The sequence below is a fragment of the Moschus berezovskii genome, chromosome X (assembly GCF_049115385.1).
Source record: "Moschus berezovskii isolate FMDL1 chromosome X, NW_MosBer_1.0, whole genome shotgun sequence".
Lineage (NCBI taxonomy): Eukaryota > Metazoa > Chordata > Mammalia > Artiodactyla > Moschidae > Moschus > Moschus berezovskii.
In genome coordinates, this window is record NC_142488.1 from 51,056,654 (window position 1) to 51,072,101 (window position 15,448).

At 38.9% G+C, this 15,448-nt stretch overlaps 1 protein-coding gene across 2 annotated transcripts in view; it reads right to left on the minus strand.

Annotated features, from left to right (window-relative positions):
• The window catches only part of KANTR (KANTR integral membrane protein), a 68,896-nt gene that overhangs the window by 31,403 nt on the left and 22,045 nt on the right, over window positions 1-15,448 (minus strand). The window contains exon 3 of one of the 2 annotated variants that reach the window (XM_088834025.1): window positions 1,853-15,420. The exons of the other annotated variant lie outside the window; for it this stretch is intronic. Within the exon in view, the coding sequence (XP_088690151.1) occupies window positions 14,494-14,724 (231 nt within the window). The 5' untranslated portion in view covers window positions 14,725-15,420 and the 3' untranslated portion in view covers window positions 1,853-14,493. Of the gene's footprint in view, window positions 1-1,852; window positions 15,421-15,448 lie in introns of those variants that run through there. 2 annotated transcript variants of the gene reach the window in all.

Below are 15,448 nucleotides of genomic sequence, written 5' to 3' on the forward strand. Positions count from 1 at the left end.
TTTTATCTAATAAGTCATCCCAAGCCCCTAGGTCACAAAGATATCCTCCTATAATTCCTCTTATTAACATTAGAGTTTTATCTTTCACATTTAGGCCCTCTATCTCCGTTCCGTTCTGTTCCGTTCTGTCGCTCAGTCGTGTCGGACTCTTTGCGACCCCGTGGACTGTAGCCTATCAGGCTTCTCCGTCCATGGGATTCTCCAGGCAAGAATACCGGAGTGGGTTACTGTTTCCTCCATTTTTTTTGTATGTGGTATGAGGTAGGGGTCTGTTTTTATTTTTCTCCAAGTCATGAGTCAGGTTTTTAAACACCTTCAACAAAGCAACTGTCCTTTCTCCATTGATCTGTTATACGCTAAGTTCCTTTATATCCACAGGTCTGCATTTATGCTATTCTATTGGTCTAATTTTCCATTTTTGTGCTAATGCCACAGTTTGTATTACTGAATTCAAAGAAATAAGAAAGAAACAATGGTAAGGCAGAAATAAATGCCATAGAGAAAAACAGATAATGTCTTTGAAAAGATTCATAAGAGAGACAAACCTCTGACAAAGAGTAATAAAAAAAAAGGGAGTGGGGGAAGAAAATTACAAAAACAAGATGTAGAATGAAATTCTTTTAAAAGAAGAATGATGAATGATATTCCAATGAATTTGAAAACCTGGATGAAAAGGATACATCCCAAGAAAAATATAACATGTTAAAATAGACACAAAAGTGAGGTCTTAAATAGGCCAATGAGTATTAAGGAAACCAGTGGTAGTCAATGAACTCTCCTCCTTCAAAACACTACTTGATTTTGTAGGTGAATTGTAGCAAACTTTCAAGTTTCTGATCTTATGCATAATAACAAAAGAGTGAAACTTATCCATTTAATTTTTTGAGCTTAGTGCAACCTAGATTGAAAAACCAGGTAAGAATCCATGAAAAGAAAATTCTAGGGCTGTTTCATTTATGAAATGAAAATCCCCAATAAAATGTTAGCTAACAGACATTAACAGTGTATTAAAAAATATAGATTATTACCAGGTAGAGTTTACCCCAGGAACATCAAACATTACCATATAAATGGTCTAAAGGACAAAAGCCTTTAGATTTTTCTGTATCAATTGAATTAAACATAAGATTAGTTCAATTGATGCAGAAAATCATTTGATATATTCCTTTCATGTTAAAGTTAGTGCATTATATTGATTTTTAAGAACTGTGTAGGTGGGTTCCATTAGTAGCAGATTTCATTTCAGGAAAGTAGAAGGTACATTGGGTCTGATGAGTTGATTTCCTGCTCTCAGATGACACTGAGGCATATTGAGGACTAACAGAACAGTCTAATTTCTTTACAGATGCTGGGCCTGGGAAGGGACAGTCTAAGTTATTAGTTGTTGATGGTGGGTGAAGGCAGTTTTGGGGAACTGGAGTGTCCTGAAACAAGAGAAACAAAGAGATGCTCAGATCAATCTCAAATGAGTCTGAGATAGACTCATGGAGAAAATGAGGTGGGTTCAGAACTCTGAGATGAAAGGGGTGACATATTCATTAAAGTGGTGTGGGTTCAGAACGTGGTGGCAGACCTGTTGGCTCTTAGGAATAAATTGCCTTTCTTACCAGGAGGACAAGGCTATTGCATAGATTCTGAATTGGTATTAAGATGCCATGTTTGAGTGGATAATAAAAAGGTCCTACTGTACAGCACAGGGAACTATACTCATTATCCTATGATAAACCATAATGGTATTTTTAAAAAAAGGTATATATATATATATATATATATATATATATATATATGGATGATATAGTTGGATAGCATCACTGATTCAATGGACATGAACTTGGGCAAACTCCAGGGGATGGTGAGGGTGAGGGACAGGGAAGCCTAGTGTGCTGCAGTCCATGGGGTCTTGAGGAGTTGGACACACCTGGTGACTGAACAACAACATACATATATGTATCTGAATCACTTTGCTGTACAGCAGAAATTAACACAACACTGTAAATCAACTATAATTTTAAAAAAGATGCCATGAGCCTGGATTGGTGGGGGTGGGCTTGGGGAGAATGGATACATGTATATCTATGGCTGAGTCCCTTCGCTGTTCACCTGAATCTACCACAACATTGTTAATTGGCTATATCCCAATACAAAATAAAAAGTTCAAAAGAAAAATAAGATGCCATGTTTGAGGAGAACATTGATGACAGGCTCTTTGGGACAGAAAGGTGTGTAATTTTTACAAAAATATATTTACTTGACCACACTGAGTCTTAGTTGCAGCATGCAAGACCTTTTGTTGTGGTGCGCACACTCTCTAGTTGTGGTTGGCAGGCTCAGTAGTCGCAGCTCACGGGCTTAGTTGCTCCCCCGCATGTGGAATTTTCCCAGACCAGGGATTGAACTTGTGTCCCCTGCATTGGCAGGTGGATTCTCATCTACCGTACCACTAGAGAAGTCTGCAAGGACTATTTCTAGTCTTGATATGTTAGTAGACACACGGGTTAAGGCAGGAAGGCACATAACAGTAATAGGGAGCCATTTCATAAGATTAGGGATAATTGGCTTTATCTCAATTTCAATTCCAGTAAACAACAAGTTTAACGAGCAAACTGAGCATGGGGAGATTAGGTGGAACAGGTGGCCTTAATATTGAGGGGGAAATGCAGATTTGCCCATCAGTGGAGATGGGGATGCTAGGATTGGGAGCCAAAATGAGATATTGTGGCCAGGAGTGAGCTGAGTAGACTCGGTGTTACCCTCATGATTCTTCTCCAGGCTGAGGATGGCTGAGGTTTACCAAGCACTCATTTTCCCAACTGCCAGGTTTTGTTTCTCATTTTTAAAACTATAGAGGCAATTTCTTTTCCCTCTTTTGCTCTTACAAGAACATGACTTTAATCTCTTGCTTTCTCCACTGGTTTTTTTAGTTAGGCTAATGCACCAATGGTTGCATTGGAATCCTTCAGGAACACTGGGCAGGAGTCCACAAATCAAACCTTGGAGAGATGACCACTCAGAGGGGCCTTCAAAATCTTCTGCCTTGGGAAACCTTCTATAGCAACCCTTTATTATAATAATCTTCATGTGACTTGACTTCACACCTGTTGATTTTGAAGAAATTTGTAAAGCCCAGCTGCTTTATCATATTCAATATTCAGGGGCAGAAGGTAAAGGAAACTGTCATTATCTTTGACCACTAGACTGGATGTCTTTTTATTTATTTATTCAGGAATCCCATTTTCTCTTCATTCTCCATTTACATTTCCAACCCTATGGAGGCAGATATTCTAATTTGTTTATTGTGATTCTCTTTGATTCTATGTGTTCTGTCAGGTGTAAATGTTATTGGGGTTGAAAATTGTGCTTCTTAAAAATTTTTAACTGCATTCAACATAGAGAAAAGTTTCTAAAACTTATTTGTACTGTTTGTTGTGTTGCTAAGTCATGTCCGACTCTTTGCGACCCCATTGACTATAGTCTGCCAGGCTCCTCTGTCCATAAGATTTTCCAGGTAAGACTACTGGAGTGGGTTGCCATTTCCTCTTCCAGGTGATCTTCCTAACTCAGGGATCAAACCTGAGTCTCCTGCACTGGCAGGTGTATCCTTTACCACTGAGCCACCAGGGAAGCCATTGTACAGTTTAAGGAAGAGTAATAAAATATCCAAGATTCAGAGCTGGAACTTTACAGTATTTTAGAAGCCGCTTTGTATCTTCCTTCCCCCAAGAAAACCATTATCTTGACCTTTATGTTCTCATTCTCTTGCTTTCCTTGAAAGTTTTGCCCTAGACAATATATTGTTTTGTTTAGAAAATGGTTGTGGCCAGCACACACCTAGTTGGTTACTGAAGTTACTGTTGGGTGAAGATGCTCAAAAGCGGGTAAGCTGAACAGTCTCTTGGTCATAGTCTGGCTTCAGCTTCCCTAAGAGTTTATGACAGCTAAGTCTGGGAAGGTCAGAGGGTAAGGTCACATGTGAGTCCAGGGAAATACACATGTCACCACAGTCAGGGCACCAGAAAAATTAGTTGTCTGGTAATAGTATGTTTTGACAGGAAGTGGGCCCCTCTAACTTTTCTACTTCTCATCTCCCCATGACCTGCCCCACTTCCCAGCAGGTAGAAGAGAGCAGATAACTTTTGTTCGGTGGGATGTATGTCCACATCTGATTTAGGCTGTGCAGTGCTTGGAGGGAGGATGTGCAGGAGCTTCAGCAACATGTGGTCAAATTAACAGAAATAAAGTACAGATACTCTGAGTCAGGTTCCCCTAGGTATTCTGTCCCCAGGTTAACAGAGGACAGGTGGGGCTGTTTCCTCCTTAGTGAAGAGCAGATGCTAAAGGATGAATACCACAGAGAGTAGGTAAGCTAAGACAAAGGAATACATGCTTTCTGTTTATTTTTTCCTTTCTCCCTTTCTTGTTTTGTTTATTCCCTATAATCCACACTCCCGTTCCATGCCAAATCCTGCCTCACAGGCATCTCTTTGAATGTGTTTAACTTATATCCTTTTAAGGGGCTTCCCTGGTGGCTCAGATGATAAGAATCTGCTTGCAATGCAGGAGACCCAGGTTCGATCCTGGGGTTGGGAAGATCCCCTGGAGAAGGGAATGGAAACTCACTCCAGTATTCTTGCCTGGAGAATTCTAAGGATAGAGGAGCCTAGCAGGGCACGGTCCCTGGGGTCACAAAGAATTGGACACGACTGAGTGACTAACACATACAACATACATATACCCTTTTGGGTTCTTTTAAGATGTATATTTGGAGAAGGCAATGGCAAGCCACTCCAGTACTATTGCCTAGAAAATCCCATGGATGGAGGAGCCTGGTGGGCTGAAGTCCGTGGGGTCGCTAAGGGTCGGACACGACTGAGTGACTTCACTTTCACTTTTCACTTTCATACATTGGAGAAGGAAATGGCAACCCACTCCAGTGTTCTTGCCTGGAGAATCCCAGGGACGGCAGAGCCTGGTCAGCTGCCGTCTATGGGGTCGCACAGAGTCGGACACGACTGAAGTGACTTAGCAGCAGCAGCAAGATGTATATTTGGTATACACGTGCATGCATTTTAACTTATGAGAATAGTGTTTTGTTTTACGGCTTATTATTTTTCATCCAGTGCTATGTGTAGAAGATCACCAGTATTGCTCTGTGTATGTCTAACTCACTGATCTAACTGCTGAAAGGCCAACTATGGAATGTATCACCTGGTGACACCCAGAACGACCCCAACTCCCCACTGTTGCAAATCACACTATAACAAACATTCTCCTACCTGACCTGTTATGGATCTGTGTGAGAATTTCTTCAGGTGGTACATGAGGATATTGACTGGATTATGTATTGCCACATTCATCTCTGGGATGGCTGCCCAAGTCCCTTCTATCACTAGACGTGCATGAGGGTCCTTAACCTCACATCCCTATTACAGGACATAGTATGATGGTTGTTCAGTCACCAAGTTGTGTCTGACTATGCGACCCCATGGACTGCAGTGTGCCAGACTTCCCTGTCCTTCACTATCTCCCTGAGTTTGCTCAAACTCATGTCCATTGAGTCAGTGATGCCATCCAACCACCTTATCCTCTGTTGCCCCCTTCTCCTCTCGCCCTCAATCTTTCCCAGCATCAGGGTCTTTTCCAGCGAATCAGTTCTTCACATCAGGTGGCCAAAATATTGGAGCTTCAGCTTCAGCATCAGTCCTTCCAATGAATATTTAGGGTTGATTTCCTTTAGCATTAACTGGTTTGATCTTCTTGCTGTCCAAGGGACTCTCAAGAGTCTTCTCTAGCACCACAGTTGGCATGATTGAGCTTTATAAAATTTGGCCATCTATGAGATCTAAAGTGAAATCTCATAATTTCATTTTGTACTTTTTTTATGATAACCAATGCATTTGCACTATTTTCTTATGCCTGATAGTTTTTTCAGTTTTCTACTTCAGCAAACTGCTTGTTTGTATCCTGTGGAGGCCCCTCTACTGTTTTTCCTATGGTGGCTCTATCGACAGCACTGATCCTGTAGGAAGGCTGGACCCTAACCAAAGCTTCTGTACTCTGTTTCAGGTTCTGCAGTGCCTTTATATTTCTATATGAATTTAATTAAAAAAATTTTTTTAAATTTTATTGGCTGCATGGCATGCAAGATCTTAGTTCCCTGACCAGGGTCAAATCTGTGCCCCCTGCAGTGGAAAGTCTTAATCATGGACCACCAGGGAAGTCCCTCCATATGAATTTTAAGATTACCTTGTCCAATTCTGCAAAAAAAAAAAAAGCCTGCTGAGACTTTTTATAGGGATTATGTTGAATGTACAAATTGGTTTGGGAAGAACGGACATCTTAACAATTCTTAGTTTTCTGACCCATGAACAAGGTGTATCTTTCCATTTAATTTGGTCTTCTTTCAGCAATATAGGTGTACAGGTCTTTCTGTCAGATATACTCCTAATTCATATTTTTAGATGTTATTATGCTGAAATTTAAAAAAATTTCTATGTCCAATTGTTCATGGCTATATACAGTTGGTATTTACAATTGTTTTGTGTATATTGATCTTATATCTTGCAACTTGGGGAATTATTAGTTCTAGTAGTTTGTTGTTGTTTGGTAGATTCAATTGGATTTTCTACACAGATAGTCAGATCTTCTATAAAAAATATAGTTTTATATAACTATAAAAATATAGTTTAACTTCCTCCTTTCCCATCTGAACATCTTGCCTTTTCTTCTCTCTCTCCTTTTCTTATCTGATTGCACTGGCAAGAACCTCCAGCACAATGCTGAACAGAAATGATGAAACCAGATATCCCTGTGTTGTCTCTGATGTTGGAGGGTAAAACTTTCAGTCTTTCACCACTAAACGTAGTGTCAGCTATGGATTTTTTGTAAATGCTCCATGTCAGATTGAGAGGTTCCCTTACATTCCTAGTTTGCCAGTGGTTTTCTTTTTAAATCAGGAATTGATATTGGATGTTGTCAAATGTTTTTCTGCATTTATTGCAATAATCATACAGGGTTTGGAGGGGGGTTGTTAACATGGTGAATTGCAATGACTGATTTTCTAATGTTAAGTCAGCCCTGCATTCCTGAGATAAATTCCACTTGGTTATCTTTCAAAATATATTGTTGGATTTGATTAGAAAAAATCTTGTTTACAATTTTTTGCATTTCTTGAACTTTCACTTTTGACACTTTCCTCAAATATGCCTCCCCACCAAGCACTTAACTTCAGTATGACTCACTCCTCCTGTTCATATCCTCTAGATTGTGTCTGAGATAGTTACTAAGGCTGGGAATTTCCCTAAACTCAGAGGGGGCCCAAAAGAATTTAGAACAAAGACAGAAGGCATTTCTGATGTGGTCAGTCCTACCTCTGAGAGTGTGAATCAACTCCTGACAGTAAACTTGCTTTCCAACAGACTCATGTCCTCAACCTGAAGAGCCATCACACCCTTTAAAAAGCCTCTCAGTATCTGACAGCTTAGTTCCAAAAGAGAATTATTAAATGCTTAGGAAATCCCTTACCCTAGATTGCCTCCTCTGGTGGCTCAAACAGTAAGGAAGCTGCCTGCAATACAGGAGACCCGGGCTAGATACCTAGGTCAGAAAGATCCCCCGGAGAACAGAATGGCAACCTACTCCAATATTCTTGCCTGGAGAATTCCATGGACTGAGGAATCTGGCGGGCTATAGACTATGGGGTCGCAAAGAGTCAGACACGACTGAGCAACTAACACTTACTTACTTACCCTAGATTAATCCTCTCTATCAGTGCTCCCCCATTTGGTATTGTTCTGGTCCAATGAGGAAACAGCCAATGTGGGTCACCTCTCAGAGGGGTTTACCCTTAAACCCTGCTTCCTGTTTTCCCATTGAAGAATCCTAAACCATTCTGACTGCCTAATGAATTTGATATCCCACAGCCTAAAGTACCCAAATAACTCCTCTAAATTCCCAAATTTGTGTTTTTTGAGAATGATTTTCGTTTCTAAGAGTGCTTACTACCTGCCAGTCTCTAGTCTAAACACATTAGATATATTTACTCATTTAATACTCTCAATAACTCTGTGAAGTAAGTACTATTAGTATCCACATTTTTATAGAAGATAAAACTAAAGAATACAGAGGTTAAATGACTTGTCCAGCTATGAAATGGCAGATCTAGGATTTGAACCCAGGCAGTCTGGCTTCAGAGTACACAGCACTACCATGCTATCAAGTGACAACTGTGACACTGATGTATGCTTGTACAGTAATGGAGCCCCTCCCTCAATAACATATAAACTCTAAGTATTCAGAATATGTTATGTCTTTGGTATCTGTGATGCCTCTGGCCACATCTAGTAGCCAGTAAGTTTCTCACTGATACCCAAATACACATACTTAGAAACAAAAACTATGCAAGGAAAATAACACTTTTTTTTAAAGACATTATAATTTAATGTCCTCAGAGTGACAAGAAAAAAATACTGCATTCCTGAAGCAAGATCAAGAAGCTATATAAAGAAACATTCAAAGAACAACAACGATGAAAAGCCCTTAGAGTTAGGCAACAATCAAAGAAGGATCTTCAAAAACAGCCAGAGAAAAAGAACACCTGAAAAAAAAAGGCAAACTGACAACAGACTTCTCAACAGCAACAGTGGAAACCAGAAGACAGTGCCATAATATTTTATAAGTGTTAAGAGAAAAAGAGATAATTCAGAATTGGGGACCCAGCAAAACCTATCTTTCAAGGAGAATAAAATATAATAAAGGCATTTACAGATAAACACAGATTCAGACAGATTCCTGTTAAGAGATCAGCACTAAAGGATCTAAAGTATGTATTTCAAGAAGGAAACTTATCCCCAAAAAGGAGGTCTGAGGTTTAAGAAGGAGGGTGAGCAAATAAAACAGTAAATAATTATTTAAACACTGACTGCACAAAATAATATTGTTATTGGCCATCCAGTATACATGTTAGTATCTTCCTTAGGAAAGAAAGAACTAAAATAGTAGACAAACATAACATGTAAATTGGGAGACATTAGTATTTGATAAAATCCTTGTATTGTTTGGGGTGGGGGATTATGATACTGTTTAGACTTTACATTGAACATTTATGGTAACTTTTCTAGACTAACCACTAGAAAATCTCTGGAGGGACTAATCAAGAAAGAGAGAAAAAGCACAAATAAAGAATATGAACAACATAAAAGATAAAGCAGAAACTACACAATAAGAGGAGACAATTAATTTGAGAACTTAGATGAACTGGACCAACTAATTTATTTACTGGATGAGCCCTCTAATAACTTTGACCAGAAAAATATGGTAGATGACCAAAGGTGCAAAAATCCTAAAGAATTTATTATCAAAACAAATCTAGGATGAGTAAAAAAAGATTTAACATAAGATGAAAATGTTGGGTTCATTCCAGAAATGCAAAAGCCAATTAATATTAGAAAGCTCCTATAACAAGGTAGCCCTATGGCTCTGAGGGGCCAGCTCAGTCCTCTTTGTTAGCCTTAGAGAGAGAGGAAAGCTAAAGGTAGGTCCCCTGGGGTGGGGGGGAGTCTCTTGAGAGGGAAGGCTGGGGAGGGGTCCAAGGCTTGTGAAGGCTCCCACCTCGCATATATACCCTGCTACAAGAACATACTCTGAGGTAGGTGCAGTAACATCATTTTATTAAGGCTTTTAAAAAGGTTAGGAAACTTGACCAAGGTCCCAATGTTTGTAAGTAGTTGAGCTATAATCCAAACCCAGGTTGGTCTGGATCTTCAGCTCATGTTCTTAACCACTAGGCCATTCTCCTTTAAATACTGGTGTTCAGTAAATGGTGGTCAGGTGCCAAGTAGCTCACATATGCTTTAACACCCACAACTATTCAAGGTGGGTATTCAATTCATTTTACTGATGAGTAAACTGACACTTAAAGAGAGGACAGGTGACATGGCTAAGGTCACACAACCAAGATATGGGGGCTCCATACATTGAAACTGGGCTTGCTAGACTATAACCAACTTGTCCTAGATTATTAGAGGTATGAATTAATCCTAAGGAGGTTAACCCTAATGTCCAAGAACAAGACAGGCAGGCAGGCCCTGTCCATTCCCTGAAAGATGAACGATCTTTATGCCATGGATGGTATCAGGAGTCAGAAAAACTGCTCTCCACGAGATCTCTATACAAGTTGTTGAGGGAGACTCCATAACCTCCAGGACAGTGGGAATGACCCCAACCCCAGGGGAGGTACAAAGGAAGTAGGTAATATAAACACTATCATCTATTTAAGGAATACAGGAATGTTGGAAGCTGGTATGGACAAGTCTGAGGACAGTCGTGTCCAACCAACTTTTCATTACTTTTCTGGAGTTAACAGATTAGCATGTCAGAGGAGGTCACAAACTCCTCATGTCAGAATTTTGGTCTCCTAGAATGATCTCATAGAAAAAAAGGTGAACAGTGAATGCAATTAGGTTGGTGTACAGCACAGTTTCCCATCTTTGGGCCTTTGCCCAGGCTGTACCTTTTGCCTGGACCGCCTTCCTCTCCTCTTGCTAGTCATCTAGAAGATTCCTACTCATCTTTTTTAGAGTCAGTTCACATACCACCTCTTTCAAGAAACCTTCCTTGGTACCCTGAGCTGGGTTGTGTGTTCGATAGGGGCTTTCACAGTCTCTTGCATCATCACTATTACTGCATTGACCACTGCCCTGAGTTGATGGTTCTGTGTCTGAGAATACACCTGTTCATCTCTGTATCCTCAGTGCGGGACAGGAGGCCTGATATGTACTAGGTGTCCTGTCAACTTTGCTGCAGTGAACTTATAACTAGTTGGCTGGTTAAAACCAGTGTGACAATGATTAATGAGCTGATGTTGGCCCAGAGAGGGTGTCTCTAGGGGCATGCCACAGGGACCTGTGTGTATTGACAGCATTCTGATGAAATCAGTGGGTTCCAAAAAGCCAGGGGAGTAGGCCACACATTAAACAGAATTAGTATCTAAACAGTCATGGGTAGACAGAAACACTGGAGCCATGCTGGCCCACAAGGAGGTTAGGGGAAAAGCCAGGATTAAAACCTCACAACTTGTTGTAGCCTTTACAATGGAAAAAAAACTTTCTGAACTGAAACTTACCTCCCTGAAGTATCCACCATTATGACAGCACTTACTATGTTCCAGGCTTTATACCAGCTGCTGTACCACCACCCCCAACCCAAGTACTAGAGAAAAAGTCCACCCCATTAGGCAGTGATCTGCTTGGCCTGGGGACCAAGAAACAGTTTCTCACAGGCTGGAGAAAGGAGGATCTTAGCTGGGACCAAAAGGCCTAATGAGAGCAGGGGCTTTGGTTTTCACCAAGTAAACAGGCAGGCAGGACAACAGAGCAGTTTGAGGGCTGTTTGAGAAAGAGGCTGGTTCACCTTCAAGAGCCCAGGGTATAGAGCCAGTCACAAAGATGGGGTTTTGTTACTACCCTATCAACTCTGAACCTGCTTCTCAAAAGAATCCAGAAGCTATCCTCACTGCTTTTTTACAGCCTCTATCCTTCTGCAATGACACTCAAGCTCCTTTGCATGGCATGAAAGGCCTTCATGCCTAGCTGAGTTCTCAATGCATTTCTCCCTCTATCCTCCACATTAATTCATTCATTAATTCACTCAGTTTATTCCAAAAATATTTATTGAATGTCTATTAAACATGACTATGCACTGTTCTTAGCACTAGAGAGACAAGTATGGACAAAACAAGAGTCCTTGCTTTGTGAAGCTTACAGTCTATTGTGGAGAGACAAACACTGATCACAGTAAATAAATATAATATATCAGGTGGTCATCAGTGATTTGTAGAAAAATATAACATAGAGAAGGATAAGGGGATAGAAAGTGCTGGTGAATGGGGCTATTTTAGATATGTCAGTCAGGGAATGCTTCTCTAGGGAGGTGACATTTGAACATACTGGACGTGGGTAGGTAAGTCATCAGATTATCTGGGAAGAAGAGTATTCTAGATGTGAGACTAGCAAGTACAAAGGCTCTGAAGTTGAGGGTGGGGGGGATACCTGACATGCTTAAGAAACACAATGTGGTTGGAGAACAGTGAGTGATGGAGAGAGTGGAAGATCAGAGAGGTGATGGGGACCAGGTTGTGTAAAGGCTTTTGGGACCAGGTTGTGTAAAGACTTTTGGGCCATGGTAAGGGCTTTGGCTTTTATTCTAAGGGAGCAGGGAGCTATGGGAGAATTTTGAGCAAAGGAGGGACATGATCTGATATGAACTTTAAAAAGAATTTCACAGAAGAACTAGTAATGGTATTAGAACACCAGGCAAAAGAAAAAAAAAACCCAGTTACTAAGAAAACAAAAAGGCATACAACAGAGGATATGTAATCGAACTGTACTATGTAGTTGGATGTGAACAATATTTCTAATGCCATACTTAGACAAACAATGATTACTGGTTGAATAATAATTGTATAAAATGTTTAAAGAAATAATAAACGCAATCACAAAGATAAGCAAGCAACAAAAGACTATTAGGGATGACTGGGAAGATTAGAAAGTGAAATATATGAAGTTTGTATAAGTGAAAAATATAATTATTGAAATAAAAAACTCAGTGGACAGATTAAACAGCAGATCAGACAGAGTTGAAGAGAGAATCAATAAGCTGAAAGACATAGCTGAAAAAATTGCCTAGAATGAAGTTCAGGAAGACAAGACAATGGAAAATATCAATGAAACATTATGAGATATGGAAGATAGAATGAGGAGGTCCAAAATATGATCAACTGAATTCCGAGAAAGAACATATAGAAAGAATGGAAGATAAGCAATATTTGAAGAGACAATGGCTGAGAATTTCCCAGAAATTATGAAAAACATAAACGCAGAGGTATGAAGAACATCTCCAAAGTATAATAATAAAAAAGAAATACATATGTAAACACTGATAGAATGAAACTGCAGAATCCCCTGAATATCCACCCCCCAAGAAAAGAGAAAAAATAGCAATTAGACAAATATTGGACTTCTAATATTACCTATAACAAACTATCTTTTAAGAATGAGAATAAATAAATTCACATATAATAAAGACTAGGAGAAGTTAACACCAACAGACATGTACTGTAAGAGCAGTTAAACACTGTAATCATAATGAAGGAAAATGATCCCAGAATGATGTCTGAGATGCAAGAATGTAAGCATGTAAATCCGAACAAATACTATTTATGTAAAATATACTAATGATGTTATATTAGTGAGGTTAGGGGAGAAAAAGGAACAAACAAACATACTCAAAAAAATAACATGTAGTTAAGACAGGAATGACTAGAGTTGAAGGCTTCAAAGGTTCCTGAATTCTTCAAGAGGGAGGTTAAAATACTGTTCAACTTTAAACCTTGTAAGTTAAACATGCATGGTAAAATTTCAAGGATAACCACAGAAAGAATGGGGAAAAAATAGGCAAATTCCAAAGAGTAGGGAGGAAAAAATTAATCAAAAAACGAACAAACAAATTTCAAAACTAAAAAAGCAGGCAAAAAAAAAAAAAAAAAAGAAAAATGAAGCATCAAAAAGGTGGTATTAGGAAATAGAGGTTAAAAAGTATGGTGGTAGAAACAAGTCAAAATATATCACAATAAATGTAAACAGACTAAAGTCATCATTAAAAAAGAGATCATTAGATTAGACTTTTTAAAAGGTCCAGCTATATGCTATTCCCAAGAGATATAATTACAGTATAAAGGCATGAAAACGTTGAAGAGTAAAAGGATGGAAAATTATATAACACACAAATCCTAACAAGAAGAAAAAATTGTGTTGCTATATTAATGTGAGATAAAACAGACAGGAAGAATGCATTATCAGGAATAGAGATGGTCATTACATGCTTACCAGGAATATAAAACAATTCTTAATTTGAATATTCCTAATAAAATACTCCCAAAAATAAAGAAAAAAAAAGAACTACAAGGAGAAATAAACAAATCACCATCATAACTGCATATTAATACACCTTACAATTATTGGTATATTATGACTAAAAATTCAGTTTATATATAGAAAATGTGAACAATACAATGAACAAATTTGATAACAGACTTATATAGAACTCTGTATTCAACAATTAGAGAACATACATTCTTATAAAGCACATAGGAAACATTCAAAAATATTGATCACTACTAAGCCATAAAACGTCTCAATATCAGTTTTTAATCACACAGATCACATCCTCTGACTATAATGCAATTAAGACAGACTTCAATAACACAGAGATAAATTTTAAAATCTCCAAATATTTAAAAACACACTTCTATATAACTTGCAAGTCAAAGAAGTAACCATGATGGAAATGCTGAAGTACTTGGAACCAAACAGTAACAAAATATGACATGTCTGAACTTGTAGAAAAGCAGTAGTTAGAGGGAAAGTTATGTCCTTAAATGTGCAAATAAGAAAACAAGAAAGGCTGAAAATTAATAAGCTCAGTGTCAATTTTAAGGAATTAGAAAAATAACAACAAAATAAATCCAAAAAATGTGGAAGGAAGGAGATCAAAAAAGATAAGAGCAGAAATTAAAGAAATAGAAAACAAAGACAAAATAGAGAGGAGCAGCAAAGCCAAAAGCTGGTTCTTTGAAAAGACTAATAAAATAGACAAACCTCTGGTGAGATTGATCAAGAAAAAAAGTGAGAAGGCACAAATTACCAATATTAGCAATGAAAAAGGAGACATAACTACAGATTGTATACAGCAAGTAATAAAAAAATAAGGAAACTTTATGCCAATAAACTTGAGAAGGCAGACAAAATGGACCAATTCCCAGAAAACTATAACTTAGCAGAATTGATTCAAGATGAAAAAGAAATCCTGACTAGTCCTCTAACTACTAAAGGAATTGAAGCAATAGATAAAACTCTTCCAACTAAAAAACTAACACAAGAACAAAAAACAACAGGAGACAAAATTTCCCAGTTGATAAGTGGATGACAGGTAGGTGAAAAAATATTAATCCCCTTAGACCTGGAGTGTCCACATAGGACCTAAGGCAGTAGAGACCCTAGGCAAGCCACTGCTCTCTATGGGCAGCCTCATTGGCAGGGCCAATGAGGAGCTCTAAGACTTGGATAGCCTCTTCAGTAGCCAGCTTCTGTAGTCTTCTGCTCACTGAGGACAAGGGGCCTGTGGAGCTGCTGGAGAAGTCTGTGTTCCAGTTGGCAAGAAATACCACACACGACCCAAGTTGTGACTGGATGGGGTGGGGCTGGGTGCAAGGAGGCCAAGCAGGGGCTTCTGGAGAATGTAGCTCCAAGGAGAAGCCCTGAAACTGTCTTCACGATATCAGATACTTCTATCCGTTTGCAGCTGATGAGCCTTTTTAATGGTGTCCAAGCTAGCTGCAGGGTGATGGTTCTAACAATGATGCATGTTCTGCAAATAAGAACTTCATCATTATTTT